The following is a 15,131-nucleotide window of genomic DNA, read 5'->3' on the forward strand; positions in this document are numbered from 1 at the left end:
ATGTAACATGTCAAACATGAGTCGCCCAGTTCCTGACCTGTCTGCTCTCCCCCCATGCCTCTCTCTATCCCCATATCTCCATGCCCAATCAGAAGATCTGGTGTTGACGAAGGCCAAGAGTATTTCTCTCCCTTTGGATTCTAAATCCATTCAGTTGATTGATCAAGTGGAGAAAGAGAGAGAGAGGGAGAGAGAGAGAGAGAGAGAGAGAGAGAGAGAGAGAGAGAGAGAGAGAGAGAGAGAGAGAGAGAGAGAGAGAGAGAGAGAGAGAGAGAGAGAGAGAGAGTGTGAGAGAGTGAGAGAGTGAGAGAGAGAGAGAGAGAGAGAGAGAGAGAGAGAGAGAGAGAGAGAGAGAGAGAGAGAGAGAGAGAGAGAGAGAGAGAGAGAGAGAGAGAATCTTTTGTGGATTGTTTGGCTGTTTAATTGCCTACCTACCACTCCTCGCCGCTAGGGGGCGATAACACCTGCCGTCTAAACCAAGACTGAGCGGAAAGGAAGCGTAGAGTCACACGTGTTTACTACAGGGTACGGTCATGTCTGAGCATAGTGCCGTTGTATATTGAACACAGACCTATTTTTAATACAAGCCAATCGTAGAAAACATGGCTCAAAGAAAAAAGAAGTTGACGAAGAGAAAAGGCCGCCCCGGCAGAAGGGAGCCCGAGGCGGACTCGGACAGCGGAGGAGATGTTGGACTTGTTACCGATAACCGAGGCGACGAGGAGGAGAACGTAAGCAGAGCAGGTCAACTCAGTACATGCATAACAGCAGGGCCATGCTGGTGATATCTCTACTTATCATCACATGTCATGTATAAAAGCAGGGTCCTGCTGGTGATATCACTCGGTTGTTTTGATGAAGCAGATAAACTTATCTTCACATGTCTTGTATACAATTCCTGCTGGTGAGGCTCTCTGCTCCATTGAGATATGGAGGATAACCGTTGTACGTTAATCAAACTGAATAAAGCTAATAGTGTATGTGACCATCTAAAATAACAGAAAAAAACACGACATGAGTACACGCTATTGCTGACATGTACTTCGCATGTGGGTGGTCATTTTCCTTTATTTTGTTTGGGCCCAGTCATGCAGAAAGTTGCCTCATTTCCCGGCGGCCACAGACGGCTGCACCTCGGACGTGGAGCCAGACACCAGACAGCTGGTCCGGTGCCAGAACAAGAAGAAGAAGAAGTCCGGAGGGTTCCAATCCATGGGTGAGGACAGGAGATCGTCTCCTGATGATCAGGTCATGCTTTTGTCCTCATGTTGAGTTCACTTGCTCACGAAATGCTAGGCGTGAAATGATTTTCTAAAGTTCACTGGGGTTGAACGTGGTCTTACAGTCCATACCTGAGACGTGTTGTGTATCACAGCCTTCTCTCTGGTTCCAGGTCTCAGTTATCCCGTCTATAAAGGGGTCATGAAGAAAGGGTACAAAGTCCCTACTCCAATCCAACGAAAGGTCAGCCCACCGTTTCTCTGTTGCACCGCATTAGGCCCCTATTGGATAATTACTCCAACCATGTATTTAGATGTTGCTCTAACCCCAACCCTCTCCTGTGTGGCAGACGGTCCCAGTCATACTGGATGGTAAAGATATCGTGGCCATGGCCCGGACAGGTAGTGGTAAAACAGCCGCCTTCTTGATCCCCATGTTTGAGAAGCTGAAGGGCCCCAACGCCCAAACAGGGGCCCGGGCCCTCATCCTGACCCCCACCAGAGAGCTGGCCCTTCAGACCATGAAGTTCACCAAAGAGGTACGTCGTTCTGGACGCAGAGGATATCAGAGAGTTGTGTTGGTAGTAATGGTGTTAGTGTCATTGTTTAGTAATGAATCACAAAATGATTTGTCGTTGGAAACTGCCAGTGTTTCTCATGTGAGGCTGGGCAAAACAAAGTTTTGATTTGCCTAGGTTACACTAATGTTATTTTGATTTATTATTTTACAGTATTAAAACTCCCTTGTCCTCTCGATATGGTATATAATATGAGTATCGGCAACGAAAAAATCCCATGAGGCATGTGGGATTGTAGAAGCCCTATAAGGTTGTAGAAGCCCTATAAGGTAAACAAGATAAGTGAAACTTATCTTGTTTCTTTTTTAAATAGATTTGACCAATACTTAACATTGTTTCTTCTCCAATCGACAGCTTGGGAGATTCACCGGTCTCAAGACCGCACTGATCCTCGGTGGAGATGGGTGAGACACACTATGGATTCTAATCATCTAACTCTGTATAATATATATTATATATATTATGTAACTATATATACTATATATTATATACTTGTGTGTATATGTATATTCTATACATGTAACTAAATTCTATATATTTATATACTATTTTATATTTATACGCAAGCTGTAATTCAACCTTACTGTCCTCAGAAACCTGAGCCCAGAAACGTGTGAACTCTGACAGTAACAGGTTTTTGAAGGGGATGCTGCCTATGTTTAATGAGTGTTTAAATAAGGATTTGGCCTGTTGGATAAGACCAATATTTTTGACATTTTCTTTGTCACAATGTTATTCCGCAATGATTTTTAATAAACTAATACCGTATTTCGGTGTACACGCGTTCCGAGTTTGTTTGTTTGTCCGAGTTCAGAATAGTAATGACGGGGCGTGACTTAGCGACAGGTCAATTGCGCAGTTGTCGAGCCTTTGACACCCATTGTACAAATGTTTAGCAGATCCCAGAGCTATCTTTATCTTTGTTTTGTCCATCACAAGTGAGCCCATACGAACGGCCCTGGCTAGGTAGCTCCAATAGGGCCCAAAAATCCACTGATCTATAAGTTTAGACCCTGTTTTTATGGGCCACTGCACATGCTCACAGACGTAGACTGAGGAGCGCAGTTAGAATTCTGAGCAGAGAAGGTGGCCGATGTGACGATTAAGAATTTGAACGCAGACTCTGCGTTCAGTTCTGAATCAAATCGCCATTCAGGGTTGTATGAATGTACGCGGAGCGGGACTGTGTACAAATCCTTTTTTTGTTGATGTTTTCAGCATGGACGATCAGTTTGCAGCTCTTCACGAGAACCCTGACATGTGAGTAACCACGAAGCAGAAGACCACGCCAGCATGATCCTAGTAGGAGGTGTAGCTAATCTCTAACCCCCAACCTCTCCAGAATCATCGGCACCCCCGGGCGTCTCATGCACGTCATCCAGCAGATGAACCTGAAGCTGCAGAGTGTTGAGTACGTGGTGTTCGACGAGGCAGACAGGTAACCAAACCCCTCCTAATCCACCATTAGAGCGCAATAGTCAGTACGTTTACATGCACAGCAGCTTAATCCGATTAAAGCCATAGTGCGACTATACTCCTCAATTGGATAACTGCAATTGTCAGATTATGCATGGCGGTGAGAAAATCGATTCATTTGCCAAAGCATGTCACAACCCGGTACAATAGGTGGCGCTGTACCCATTTAAACGAGTGATAATAGAGCCACCGGCTGACCTCTTTACGTCACCAGCAACAACAAACTCGGTCGGCATTCAAGGAAGACGTTTTCAGTAGCCAGTTGTCAGTTCACTTGGGGTCCATGTCATTTCTCCAACGGTCCATTGTTATGACCTCTCGTCGTATTCGGACTCCTCCGGCGGCGGAGCAGCCCGTGGATCCCGGAAAAGATCTCGAGCATGCGGAGAGTGGAAAATCCACTTCCAATTCGATTGACCGTAAACATGCACGCTTAATGCGACTATCAATCAAATAATCGAGGGGTCTTAATCCGACTATGAGAAACTCAATTCGATTGGATTTTAATCAGACTGAGGTGTATGCATGCATTTTATTAATCCAATCATAGTCGGACTAACCCAGTAATGCGATTTTCTTGAGTGTCATGTAAAGAGTGTGGTTCCGGAATTAAAAATCCCATTAATGTCATCATTAGAGATTTTAGAAGATTTATGTTGTAACCATCCAAATTATATGTACCATGCGTCGTTTTATTGTCAATCAAGTTTTATTTTTATTTTTATTTGCGATGTTTTTATTTGCGATGTCATTGAAACCACTGCACTACCCATAAATCCTGAAGTGTGACACAATGTCTTTGATTGGTGGAGCTCGCCGTTACCAGGAAACGTTTACTGCACCCATTAAAGTTAATGACTGCTATCAGAGACTGTCTAAAAGGAAGACGGGTGCAGCTGTGACTGAATACTGAATATTAATGGAAAGTTAGAGTTGTTGCTGTAGAGGAAATGAACAGTACATAGAACAGAATATATGATAAAAATAGAACTACAAATATATGATATGGCACTAGCAGTGCTTTTAAGTAATTTTGGTAATATAAAAGCAAAGGAATACATAATGTTGAATGAATACGTAACTGAAATACGAGACTGAATTCACATTCACGTATTTTCACGTATTTAAACGACATTATTACGCAGTGATTGCCCACAGCAACGAAAGGACTTACCATGTCGATGACATCGCTGTACACTATATGAAACACTAACATACAAAAACACTAACAGACACACGCAGAATATATGACACAACTTATATTAACAATATAAACAATATAATCAATGCAAAGGTAATATGCTAAACTATTGGGTTGGAACCATTGCGAAAAGGTTCGCAAAGGTTTATGGGATGAGGAGTTCCTCACTTGTTCACAAAAATAATGCAAAAAAAAAGGTCTTCTACCTTTTGCCTTTTTCTTCTTTTTTCTGTTGGTCACTGTTACGCTCTATAACAGTGTTTCCCAAACTTTAAAAAAAAATAAATAATTACAAACCATCGCTCCCCAATTCACAATAGGCCATATCTATAAAATTGTGAGAAGAACAAATTAGTGCATGAATGAATCGGGTCGCGACCTAGTCTTTCGGAAAGACTGCTTTATAAGACATATATATAAAGGCTTGGTATTGCCCGTTTGTATTTCTCTAATGTAGCACAGCGTATAGCAATCTTTCTCAGCACTGGAACCTTTTTCTGAAGCAACAAACATATATTTAAATTAATATCATAATCGTGTGACAACTAGTCAACTCAAGGCTCTAACTAACGATGACTGTTCGACTTGGGAAGCCTTTGGTCAGGATCAGCCCTACCTCCTCCCAGCCCATGGTAGCCTGCTTCTCATGTCTCTGCTCCTCTGCTCCTCCAGGCTGTTTGAGATGGGCTTTGCAGAGCAGCTGACGGAGATCATCCGGAGACTTCCAGACAACAGGCAGAGCCTGCTGTTCTCCGCCACGCTGCCCAAGCTGCTGGTGGAGTTCGCCAGAGCCGGTGAGACCCACCACTCCTGCAGGGCAGAACCTCCATCCACCAAATGCAAATAATAAGAGTAACTAAAAAGGGAACTACCACTACTACAGGTTCCACCCTGCAGGAGCTGCGGTTTTTATTCCTTATAGTATTTGTATTTGGTTGATAACAGTTTAGTTTTTATAATCTCTAAAAATTCCCAAGAAGTAATTTATAATAATGATGATGGGGATGTAGATACATGAAGATCAGAGTCTGTTTCTTGTTTGTTTCCAGGTCTGACGGAGCCAGTGTTGATCCGTTTAGATGTGGACACCAAGCTGAGCGATCAGCTCAAGGTGAGGGTCGTCAGGCTTTGGATTGAGATAGGGGTCTTCTCTCATACTGTTCATCGCGGTTCAACCGGCAGTATAAGATCTGACCACCCTGGGGGGGGGTGTATGTCAGACGCAAGCAGTTCAAGTCACGTGAATAATGAGCATAATGATAAAAGAGCATAAACGTTATTTAAACAAAATTGATTAGGCGTTGTCAAACCCTAGATTATTTCAACCACTTAATCCCATTTCCATATGCACCTCAGTTTTCACACTTCCTCGTCTTCTCTGAAGATCTTGACCTTCCTGCACATTGGACAAAGCATTAGGGCTGTAACGATACACCAACTCACGATTCGGTTTGTATCACGATTTTTGACCCACGTGTCGATACATCCCAAAAATGTTTTATTTAAAAAGCATTTTATTTAAATAACACTTGTATAATATTTAACTCAATGTAACATTTATTAACAAATAATTTGGAACACTGAACAGATTTGAAGAGAAAGAATACTATTAAAGTATAGCTAAATGATTAAATAAATAACCAAAGATTGCAGTTGGAGGATGCTTGCAGGTAGGCGAAAACCCTCAACTAGCTTTGTGGTTTAGGCTTACGTATTTGAAAATATTAATGTCAAATAAATAATAGTACTTTGAATAGTTTGGTAGCACTAACCAGCGTTCCTGCTAGAAATAGAAATGTTTAATAGCCTAAATTTCAAATAGATGGGAAAAAACATGAACGTCTGATTCGCAATAACGAGGCATAATGTTATGAGTAGCGTATGTGTGTGAGCGAGATTGGAAGTGTGTGAGTGACGTCAGCGAGTGTGTTTAGTGAAGAAACGAACGAGTCTGGTACCAGCCTGTCAATAATCGGTGGCCACTTCATTCCGACCTATAAGCAGACCAACTGTCGGTCAAAGCACACAAAACACTAGAGACAGGGATCACACAGGCTTTTTTTGCGTGCGTGACCACCCACCCACTCTGTATAAATGTCGTTCATATCGTACATGAGGACTTCGAAGGCTGTGGAGAATTGCCAAAAGAGCTCAAAAAGAGCGCTGTCATCACAGCGAGGGCATCTCGTCGCAGACTTGCGTCATCGATAAGAGGAGCGGTGTCAGCAGACTATTATTTAGAAAGATTATTAGCTCATTTCAAACAGACAATTTGACCGGAGAGACACAATTTTGTCTGACATTTAATTTTTCTATTACCGGGCAACGGATACCCTGGCACTAACGGCTCATATCACGTGGCTGGATCTGGACTGGAAGGATGATGAGAGTTAGAAAGGGCGTGTTGCGCTTCTGCCTTCTCACACCCGGAGACAGGATCCTGGCTTTTAGTGTCGCGATTTCGGTTTCGATATGCATATCGTTACAGCCCTACAAAGCATGACATTGAACTAATCGAGAGTAATAAATGGAAGGAGGTAGGGGTCTGCGTCCGGACGGAGTCTACATGACTCTGTTTATACTGTCGGTTCTGATCATAATTTAGTTCAAATCACCTTAAAATCGGCATGGGTTCTGTGGATGTGGTGACACTATAACATGCTTTTCAATACAACATGCACTATAACATGCTTTTAAATACAACATGCACTAAAACGTTATTTTCAAAACAACATGCATTATAACGTTCTTTTCAATACAATATGCACTATAACATGCTTTTCAATAAAATATGCACTATGAATTGCTTTTCAGTACAACATGCAATATAACATGCTTTTCAGTACAACATGCACTATAACCTGCTTTAAGGAGACATTGGAGGCACCAGGCCCGGTGTTGGTCTCCCTCTGATCATCGTGACTCAATGCTTTGGTCTCCTTCTGTTTTCTCCTCCTCCTGTCTAGTTGAACTTCTTCCATCTCCGCCTGGACGACAAGCCTGCTCTCCTGCTCCACCTGCTGAGACACGTGGTGAAGCCCCAGGAGCAGACGGTGGTGTTTGTGGCCACCAAGCACCACGTAGAGTACGTGAAGCAGGTAAGGACCTGCTGCACGACCACTCAACATGAAGATGGTTGGGGGCGACGGGGTTCTGTGGAGAAATCCTCCCTCTAACCTGTGTTCATATGCAGCTCCTCACCTTGGAGGGGGTGGAGTGTGCGTACATCTACAGTGCTCTGGACCAGACCGCCAGGAAGATCAACATCGGCAAATTTGTCCACCGGAAGGCCATGGTGCTGATCGTGACGGACGTGGCGGCGCGTGGTATCGACATCCCCCTGCTGGACAACGTCATCAACTACAACTTTCCCTCTAAGGCCAAGCTGTTCCTGCACAGAGTCGGTAAGTCAACCATGGTCGGTCAAATATAGCCATCGGAAAAAGATCTCGGGTTTAAGGGGCTGTTCTGTAGCTTGTTGAATCCAGGCAAAAACATTGTTGTGCTATCAACAGCAATTTCTACTTAGGCATTTAGCAGACGCTTCATCAAACAGAATTGCAGTGCTGTGATTTCAGATGCATGACATTAATGAGCAGGTCTGAGCAACTATTTTGGAACATGGGAGTTGAACCCACTACCTGCCCTGTTTGGGTGCCTGTTTGGTTTGTCGCGCTCTGCCACTGGGCTCGGATGGGGCTAACCCATGGCTGGTGATTCCCGGCAGGTCGTGTGGCGCGTGCGGGGCGCAGCGGTGTGTCCTACAGCCTGGTTTGTCCAGACGAGATCCCCTTCGTCTACGACCTCCACCTCTTCCTGGGAAGACCTCTACAGCTTGCTACGCCCCAACATCCGCCAGGTGGGTCTCTGCTAAAGGGGCGGTGTCATGCCAAATTTGTACCGGCTGCCAAATTTGTACCGGGCGCGTCATCCATACGTAATCCATTCCAAACCTGCCTGGCAACAGATGATCGCGTCGTCCGTTGCCTGGCAACGGACGATCGCGTCGAATGACGTGAAAGGTTCACGGACATTCGCGAACCTTCTATCTAGCGATCCGTTATCTGTATTGTGCTATTTCGTCCTTAACCTGCTTTAAACACTCAGTTTACTTGCTAAATTTGATTAAACAATTCAATACAATCCAAATATAAAGTAAAAACAAGTGTTATCTAGATCCGTTTTCTGTATTATGTTATTTCGTCTTTGGCAACATGAGCGCGAATGTTTTTTGAAACCCGCTTTAAACACTCAGTTTACTAGCTACATTTGATTAAACAAATGAGTACAATACAAATATAAAGTAAAAACAAGTGTTATCTAGCGATCCATTAACTGTATTATGTTATTTCGTCTTTGGCAACATGAGCGCGAATGTTTTTTGAGACCTGCCCGGCAACGGACGACGCGATCATCTGCTGCCAGGCAGGTTTGGAATGGATTACGTATGGATGACGCGCCCGGTACAAATTTGGCAGCCGGTACAAATTTGGCATGACAGCGGCGTCCCTAAAGTATAACCTGGTTGGTCCCATGCACTGGGCAGGGATGAGATGCCCTGATTGGCTCATCCAGAGGCCGGCGCCTCGGTAAAACAGATATTCTAACAGCGCATCTCACTCAACATCTGACGGGCGGCTGCGGCATTTCACCCAATCGTTTTACTCAAATAATAACTTTGCATTTTTTCTAACAAGTCTAATAACAACTTGTTAATCAACTATACAAATAGTTGATTATTTCGTATTGTGGCCTGTAAGTGTGACAGAGGTTCCTTTTGTGTGTTCCCAGATGCGGACGGTGTGTTTGGCCGGGTGCCCCAGTGCATCCTAGACGATGAGGGCGCCCAGCTGTTGGCCGTCCACGAGAACTCGCTGGATCTCAGCCAAATCCACCACATCTCAGAGAACGCCTACAAGCAGTACCTAAAGTCCCGGCCCAGTCCCTCGCCGGAGTCCATCAAGAGGGTCAAGAACACGGACCTGTCTACCCTGGCGGTCCACCCTCTGCTAGGTCAGTGTGGTTCATACCCTCTGCTAGGTCAGAGTGGTTCCTACCCTCTGCTAGGTCAGTGTGGTTCCTACCCTCTGCTAGGTCAGAGTGGTTCATACCCTCTGCTAGGTCAGAGTGGTTCATACCCTCTGCTAGGTCAGAGTGGTTCATACCCTCTGCTAGGTCAGAGTGGTTCATACCCTCTGCTAGGTCAGAGTGGTTCATACCCTCTGCTAGGTCAGAGTGGTTCATACCCTCTGCTAGGTCAGAGTGGTTCCTACCCTCTGCTAGGTCAGAGTGGTTCATACCCTCTGCTAGGTCAGTGTGGTTCCTACCCTCTGCTAGGTCAGAGTGGTTCCTACTAGGGCTGTGACAACAAATCGATAAAAATCGATTACTAAATGCGTTGGCCATTTAATAAACCATTCTTTAGTATGGCCAACACAACATTGGAAGCAGTCAACATAAAAACTGCTCTTTCCTTTATGCCAGGCCGATGTGTTGAGATTAATGGACAAGCCCCTCAGGCGAGAAGTTGTCTCTCAAATTGTAGGAATATAGACCAATAAAAATACAATATATTCTTATTGGAGACGTATCGCCATTCCACAAGTATTTGAAATGGTGATTATGGCTAGAATTCTCCAGAGCTCGATGCTTTATTATTCCATTGTTCCTATAATGAAGAAAGCCTGATTAAGAAGGTAATGAAGGTTTAATAGAAGCTCACTGGCGATTTTTGTTTGAAGATATTTTCTTGCAGAATAAAATAGCTTGTTATAATAGAACAGATTTGTTCAAATTAGCCTCTGTAAAAACTGGACATTGGACATTATTCCACACTTTTAAATTGCTGAAACGATATTCAACATGTTTTCTTTCCAAATATCAAAGACATCGTGTGACACTGTGGGAAAATGCTAATCTCAGGAGCTGCTGCGCCTGGTGGAACCCTTACTGGGCCAGTATAGTATGGTACTAAAGTATAGTAGTACTGTATAGTGGAAACATGTCATCTGGTGCATTAGCGCAGTCGACGCATCCACATCACACCTGGTGGTAACATGGAGGGGGTGGAGTCATTGCAAAGCCCTTTTTTAAATGGATGTCATGACATCACATGCGAGTGTGTACCCAAATGCATGCTGGGTGGATCAGATCAGTGGCTAACCATCTTCAGGCGTTGTGCTGGAAGCTCTTTAACACACTGCCATCCTCTGTCTCCCTCTTTAATAACTTCAGGGGCGGGGATGGACAAGATGGAGCTGGAACGGCTTCACATCGTGGACGCCATCAAGGGCTACAAATCCAAATCGGTGAGTCTGGGCATCTATTGTAAAGGAAACCTCTGAAACAACAATAGATGTGAGGTGAGGAGGGGGTCTCCTGGTGTGGTTCCTACCGTCTCTGATTGGAGCTGGAGCTCAACCCCAAGATAGACCTGTGTGAAAAGCTTTTCTCCCCGTTTCAGACCATCTTCGAGATCAACTCCAACAGCAAGACGGTGGCGTGCAAGGTGATGCAGCGGAAGCGCTCCCGGGACACCCGGCTGGTGGAGAAGTACAGCAAGAAGCGGGAGGACCAGGTGACGGAGAGCCGGCTGCTCCACGCCCATCTCCCCGTCATCCCGAGCAACCAGACCGTCGCGGAGACGCTGGGGGTGGAGGGCAGCGAGGAGGAGGAGGAGCTTTTACAGGTACAGGGCCACGCCACTCTCACCCAGGACAGGCAGCTGTTGATTCCACCTACGGGCGCGGCCCAGCCTGGGAAGCAGACCAATCTGCAAGCTCATGGTCATTTGCTGTGGTATATGCGTAGAGCCTTGCTTACTTGGCCCTGGGTTGGACCAATCACAGCGGTGTATCTAATAGGGGGGCGGGTTTGGTACAATGACTGTACAGAGCGCTGATTAGGCATTTTCGTAAACAATCAAGATTGTGGGAACTGATGTGGAACGGATTAATCCTCTACCGCTACAGTTTTAAAATAACTGGATGCTATATTTGCTCTGAAAAATGAACGTACTGCCCTTAAAGCTTTTGTTGATAAGAAAAATGTTCGACTTTTTTACTTCGACATGATTTCGTAAAAGTTAAATTTCTGCTTTAAATTGGTCTGTGCTCATTGCTATTGGTCATGGAAATCTAAAATGAACAGGGTGGTTGCAGACTGTATTGAATTGTGTCTAGCTATGTGGGGCTAGGTGCACCCTATTAGGGTTAAATAGAGTCCAGACATTCCCATTTATTTAAGGGAGTGTTTCATTGCTGTTCAGTCTATTTCATGTGTTCTCCTTGTTCCACCAGGGGGTGTTCTCAGAGGTGGTGGGAGGGAAGCGTAGACGACCAGCGCAGGAGAACGAGGAGACAGAGAAGTCAACGCTGAAGAGGAGCAAAGCGGGCGGCAAAGATGAAGAGTTCTACATCCCTTACAGACCCAAAGACTTTGACTCTGAGAGAGGGTAAAGACCTCCACATCTGTCCTCTTCACACTTTGCTTTACGTGGTTTGGACAATCAAATCTACTGGCATTGGTTGAGGTTTTGTCAAAGTATATTTTAGTACAAATACCAAACATTTGCTGTTTCAGAAATTATTATTATGAAATGAATACATTAGTTTTCCTTGGCTGCTTTTTAGATAAAGCAAGCAAATTTAAGACTTCACTTTGGACTCTAATCTTCTAGGCTAAAAGTCGATAGTCGAACATTCATCTACTATGGTGTGTGTGTGTAACCTTTTAAGACAACATGTGCTCATTGGTCTTTGTGGTTGTGCTGTGGTGTCTGGTCATCAGGTTGAGCCTGGGCTCGGAGGGCACTATGTTTGACCAGCAGGCCACCTCCGCTGTCCTGGACATGATGGGAGACGAGGGAAGGGCTCTGAACCAGCATAAACGAATCATGAAATGGTAAGAAATCAATCCTTTTTTACACTATTGTCATGGGATAGTTAATTGTTGTCTCATTGTGTGTCTTACCGCTACACCGCTGAATGCACAGTGCCTGACCTGCTGGCTAGTATCCTCTCCACGGTTCATGTAGTCTCTTCTTTCATCTTCCATGTGTCACCTTGGCTGTTTTTGTTTTACCCGAAGGGACCGCAAGAAGAAGCGCTTTGTCACAGACACGGGAAAAGAGGACCAGAAGAAGAGGGTCCGCCTGGAGACCGGCCAGGTGGTCAGTGCCAAGAACAAGAAGAACTTGTATCCAGCTTTTTCACTGCTAGCGACCTTGACTTCTTGTTGTCCCTTCTGTTGGTGGTTGATGTGTTCACGGCGTCCCGAGGCTTTGTTGTGTGTTATGTATATCATGTTGTAACCTTGACCACGCTTCAGCTATGAAGAGTGGAAGAAGAAGTACAAGGTTGACGATGGTGACTTTGACGGAGAAGGAGGAGGAGGAGGAGGCAGAGGCAGAGGAGGAAGAGGAAGAGGAAGGGGTTTCGGAGGAGGTGGGTTGTGTGTCTTGAGGTCACTGCGGAGTATGTTTCACACGGTTGCTACACAAGTCTGTTGGATTTGAAAGTCTACTAGCACAAAGTACTCCAGTTGTACACGTGTTGTACACATGTTGTTGGGTTGATCCAATCTCTGCATCATCTATCTGATAATCAACTTTAACCATTGCTGTTCAACACGTCCTCAATGCTATTAGCTTGCACACATTATTTATGATCCTTTCGAAATGTCCTGAATCATGAATACAAACGTTGTTGATATTGCCGTTATTAATGTTGTTATCCTTCAAGGACGTGGCCGAGGGCGTGGCGGTCGAGGCGCGCCGTCCAGGAGTCCCGGGGGGCCCCAGCCGGGGGGCCAGCGGGTCCGCTCGGAGTTGAAGAGCAGTGATGAGATCCTGAAGACGCGCCGGAAGCAGCAGAAGCAGCAGTTCCTGCAGAGCGGGGGCCTCAAGAGGGGGCGACAGGGCTCCGGCGGGGGAGGGCACTCGGGGAGCTTCGGGGGGAGGGGCCACTCAGGGGGTGGGGGCTTCGGGGGGCGGGGAGGAAGAGGCAACAAGAGGGGAGGGAGGAGGATGTGAAGTAGAGGGGGCAAACAGGGAGATGGAGGAAAGCTATTTTATAAAGTGTAGGGGTTGGAGCTCGGGTCCGCTGAGCCTGATGGCTCTTGGTGTCCTAAGACCCCCTGCGGAGATGTCACGGGCTCTGTCTTGGGACATTTCCTTAGCTTGGAGCAGGAAAGTCCCTTTCCTTTGTTGTCATGGTGCGTGAGAAAAGGACTGTACTTACCACATCTGCATAATATGTGTGTTCATATTTGCATCATGATTGTATGAATAATTATTAAATGGTGAACTGTTAACGCAATGGTTTTCGTTTGTTGATTGGCGTTTTGTATCTAAAGCAATGCCAATGAGACCTTATAGGCTAATATTTGTCAGTTCAAAAACGTCTATACTCATACAATTTCTACATCGTATGTAAGCCTACTCTTGTCATATAGATTTAACTTTTTATGGTAGTTATTAGTTTATTAATCTCTGTTACTGTTGAATGGATGAGATTACTTTTAGTAAGCAAATCATCTCCCATCAACTCGTTTTTATGAAACATTAAGACCGGTTTAGTCCTACAGACGACTTGACCTTATTAAGTATTGAAATGGTAATAGGCTTTTAATAAATCCTGTTATATTCTGGTAAATGTTTTAAATCAAAATGGATAATATAATGGAAAAGATGACCACCAGATTATGCATCAAGCTGATCCGAAGTGTGGTGTCTATTGTAGAGATACATTACCTCATATGTGAGGGGTTGGTTTTCTTTTTCATAGTTGTAATACTATAACATTAAAAAAACTTAAACGACATCTGGGACTTGACTTTTTTTTATTATTACTTTATTTTAGCACTGATTGTCACGTGATTTTTTTTTTGCATTTATCGTACTACATTTTTACAGGGAATAAAGTATAAAAAATAAAAAGACAGAAATAAGACAGGAGAAAAAAAAGGGGGGGGAGTGGTCAGCTTCGCCTTCTAATTATATTTTCTGGGTACAATTTATTTAAAGTTTTCATTGGATTTTAAACTGAGTTTTTCCATTTCCAGTGTTTGTTCTTTTGTCTGGTACCATGCTTGGAGATCTGGAGATTTGGCTTGTTTCCAAGGCCTAGTCACTTGTTTCAATGCCGTTAAGCTGAATATTTTAAATATGTATCTGTCCCAAGCATTGATTTTAAGGTTTGTATTAATTCCCAAAGTATTGCCAGGTGTGTGTGGAACTGTAATGTCAACAATATATTTAATATCGCTCTAACCCTATTATTGAATAATTGTGTGTACCCTGCGTTCACACCAAAAGATGCAAAAAGTTGACGCGCGGCACGATCCCATTCAAAGTGAATGTAGAGACGCGTTGCTGCTTTGCTGCCGCAGCATTTGCTGCCGAGAAAACGGGCAGCAAAATTGATTTGCGGCGCGTCAAAATCTGATTTGCAGCGCAGCATGCCCGTGCCCGCTGTCGGGCACGGGCGGCGGGCGCGTTCACGTATTTTGCGGCGCGTCAAATGCTGCTCGAGTTGAAATATTTAAACTTTTCGGCAGCAAACGCGTGATGACAGCCAATCAGCGTTCAACAGCGTTGCCACTGAGGCGTTGCCACTGAGTGACATGCCGTAACAGCCAATCAGTGTTACTCCCTTG

At 44.7% G+C, this 15,131-nt stretch overlaps 1 protein-coding gene across 1 annotated transcript; it reads left to right on the forward strand.

The window, feature by feature from the left end:
• The first annotated feature begins 480 nt into the window (after nucleotides 1-480).
• ddx54 (DEAD (Asp-Glu-Ala-Asp) box polypeptide 54) lies at nucleotides 481-13,787 on the forward strand. The gene is made up of 20 exons (XM_060050615.1): nucleotides 481-731; nucleotides 1,087-1,216; nucleotides 1,394-1,464; nucleotides 1,571-1,759; nucleotides 2,153-2,202; nucleotides 3,017-3,058; nucleotides 3,141-3,236; nucleotides 5,148-5,269; nucleotides 5,525-5,586; nucleotides 7,442-7,573; nucleotides 7,669-7,879; nucleotides 8,203-8,334; nucleotides 9,267-9,488; nucleotides 10,710-10,783; nucleotides 10,939-11,163; nucleotides 11,774-11,928; nucleotides 12,264-12,377; nucleotides 12,564-12,671; nucleotides 12,804-12,919; nucleotides 13,217-13,787. The coding sequence occupies exons 1-20, from the start codon at nucleotides 603-605 to the stop codon at nucleotides 13,504-13,506; spliced, it is 2,670 nt and encodes an 889-aa protein (XP_059906598.1). The 5' UTR covers nucleotides 481-602; the 3' UTR covers nucleotides 13,507-13,787.
• Nucleotides 13,788-15,131: the final 1,344 nt, after the last annotated feature.

The sequence above is a fragment of the Gadus macrocephalus genome, chromosome 4 (genome assembly GCF_031168955.1).
Source record: "Gadus macrocephalus chromosome 4, ASM3116895v1".
NCBI lineage: Eukaryota > Metazoa > Chordata > Actinopteri > Gadiformes > Gadidae > Gadus > Gadus macrocephalus.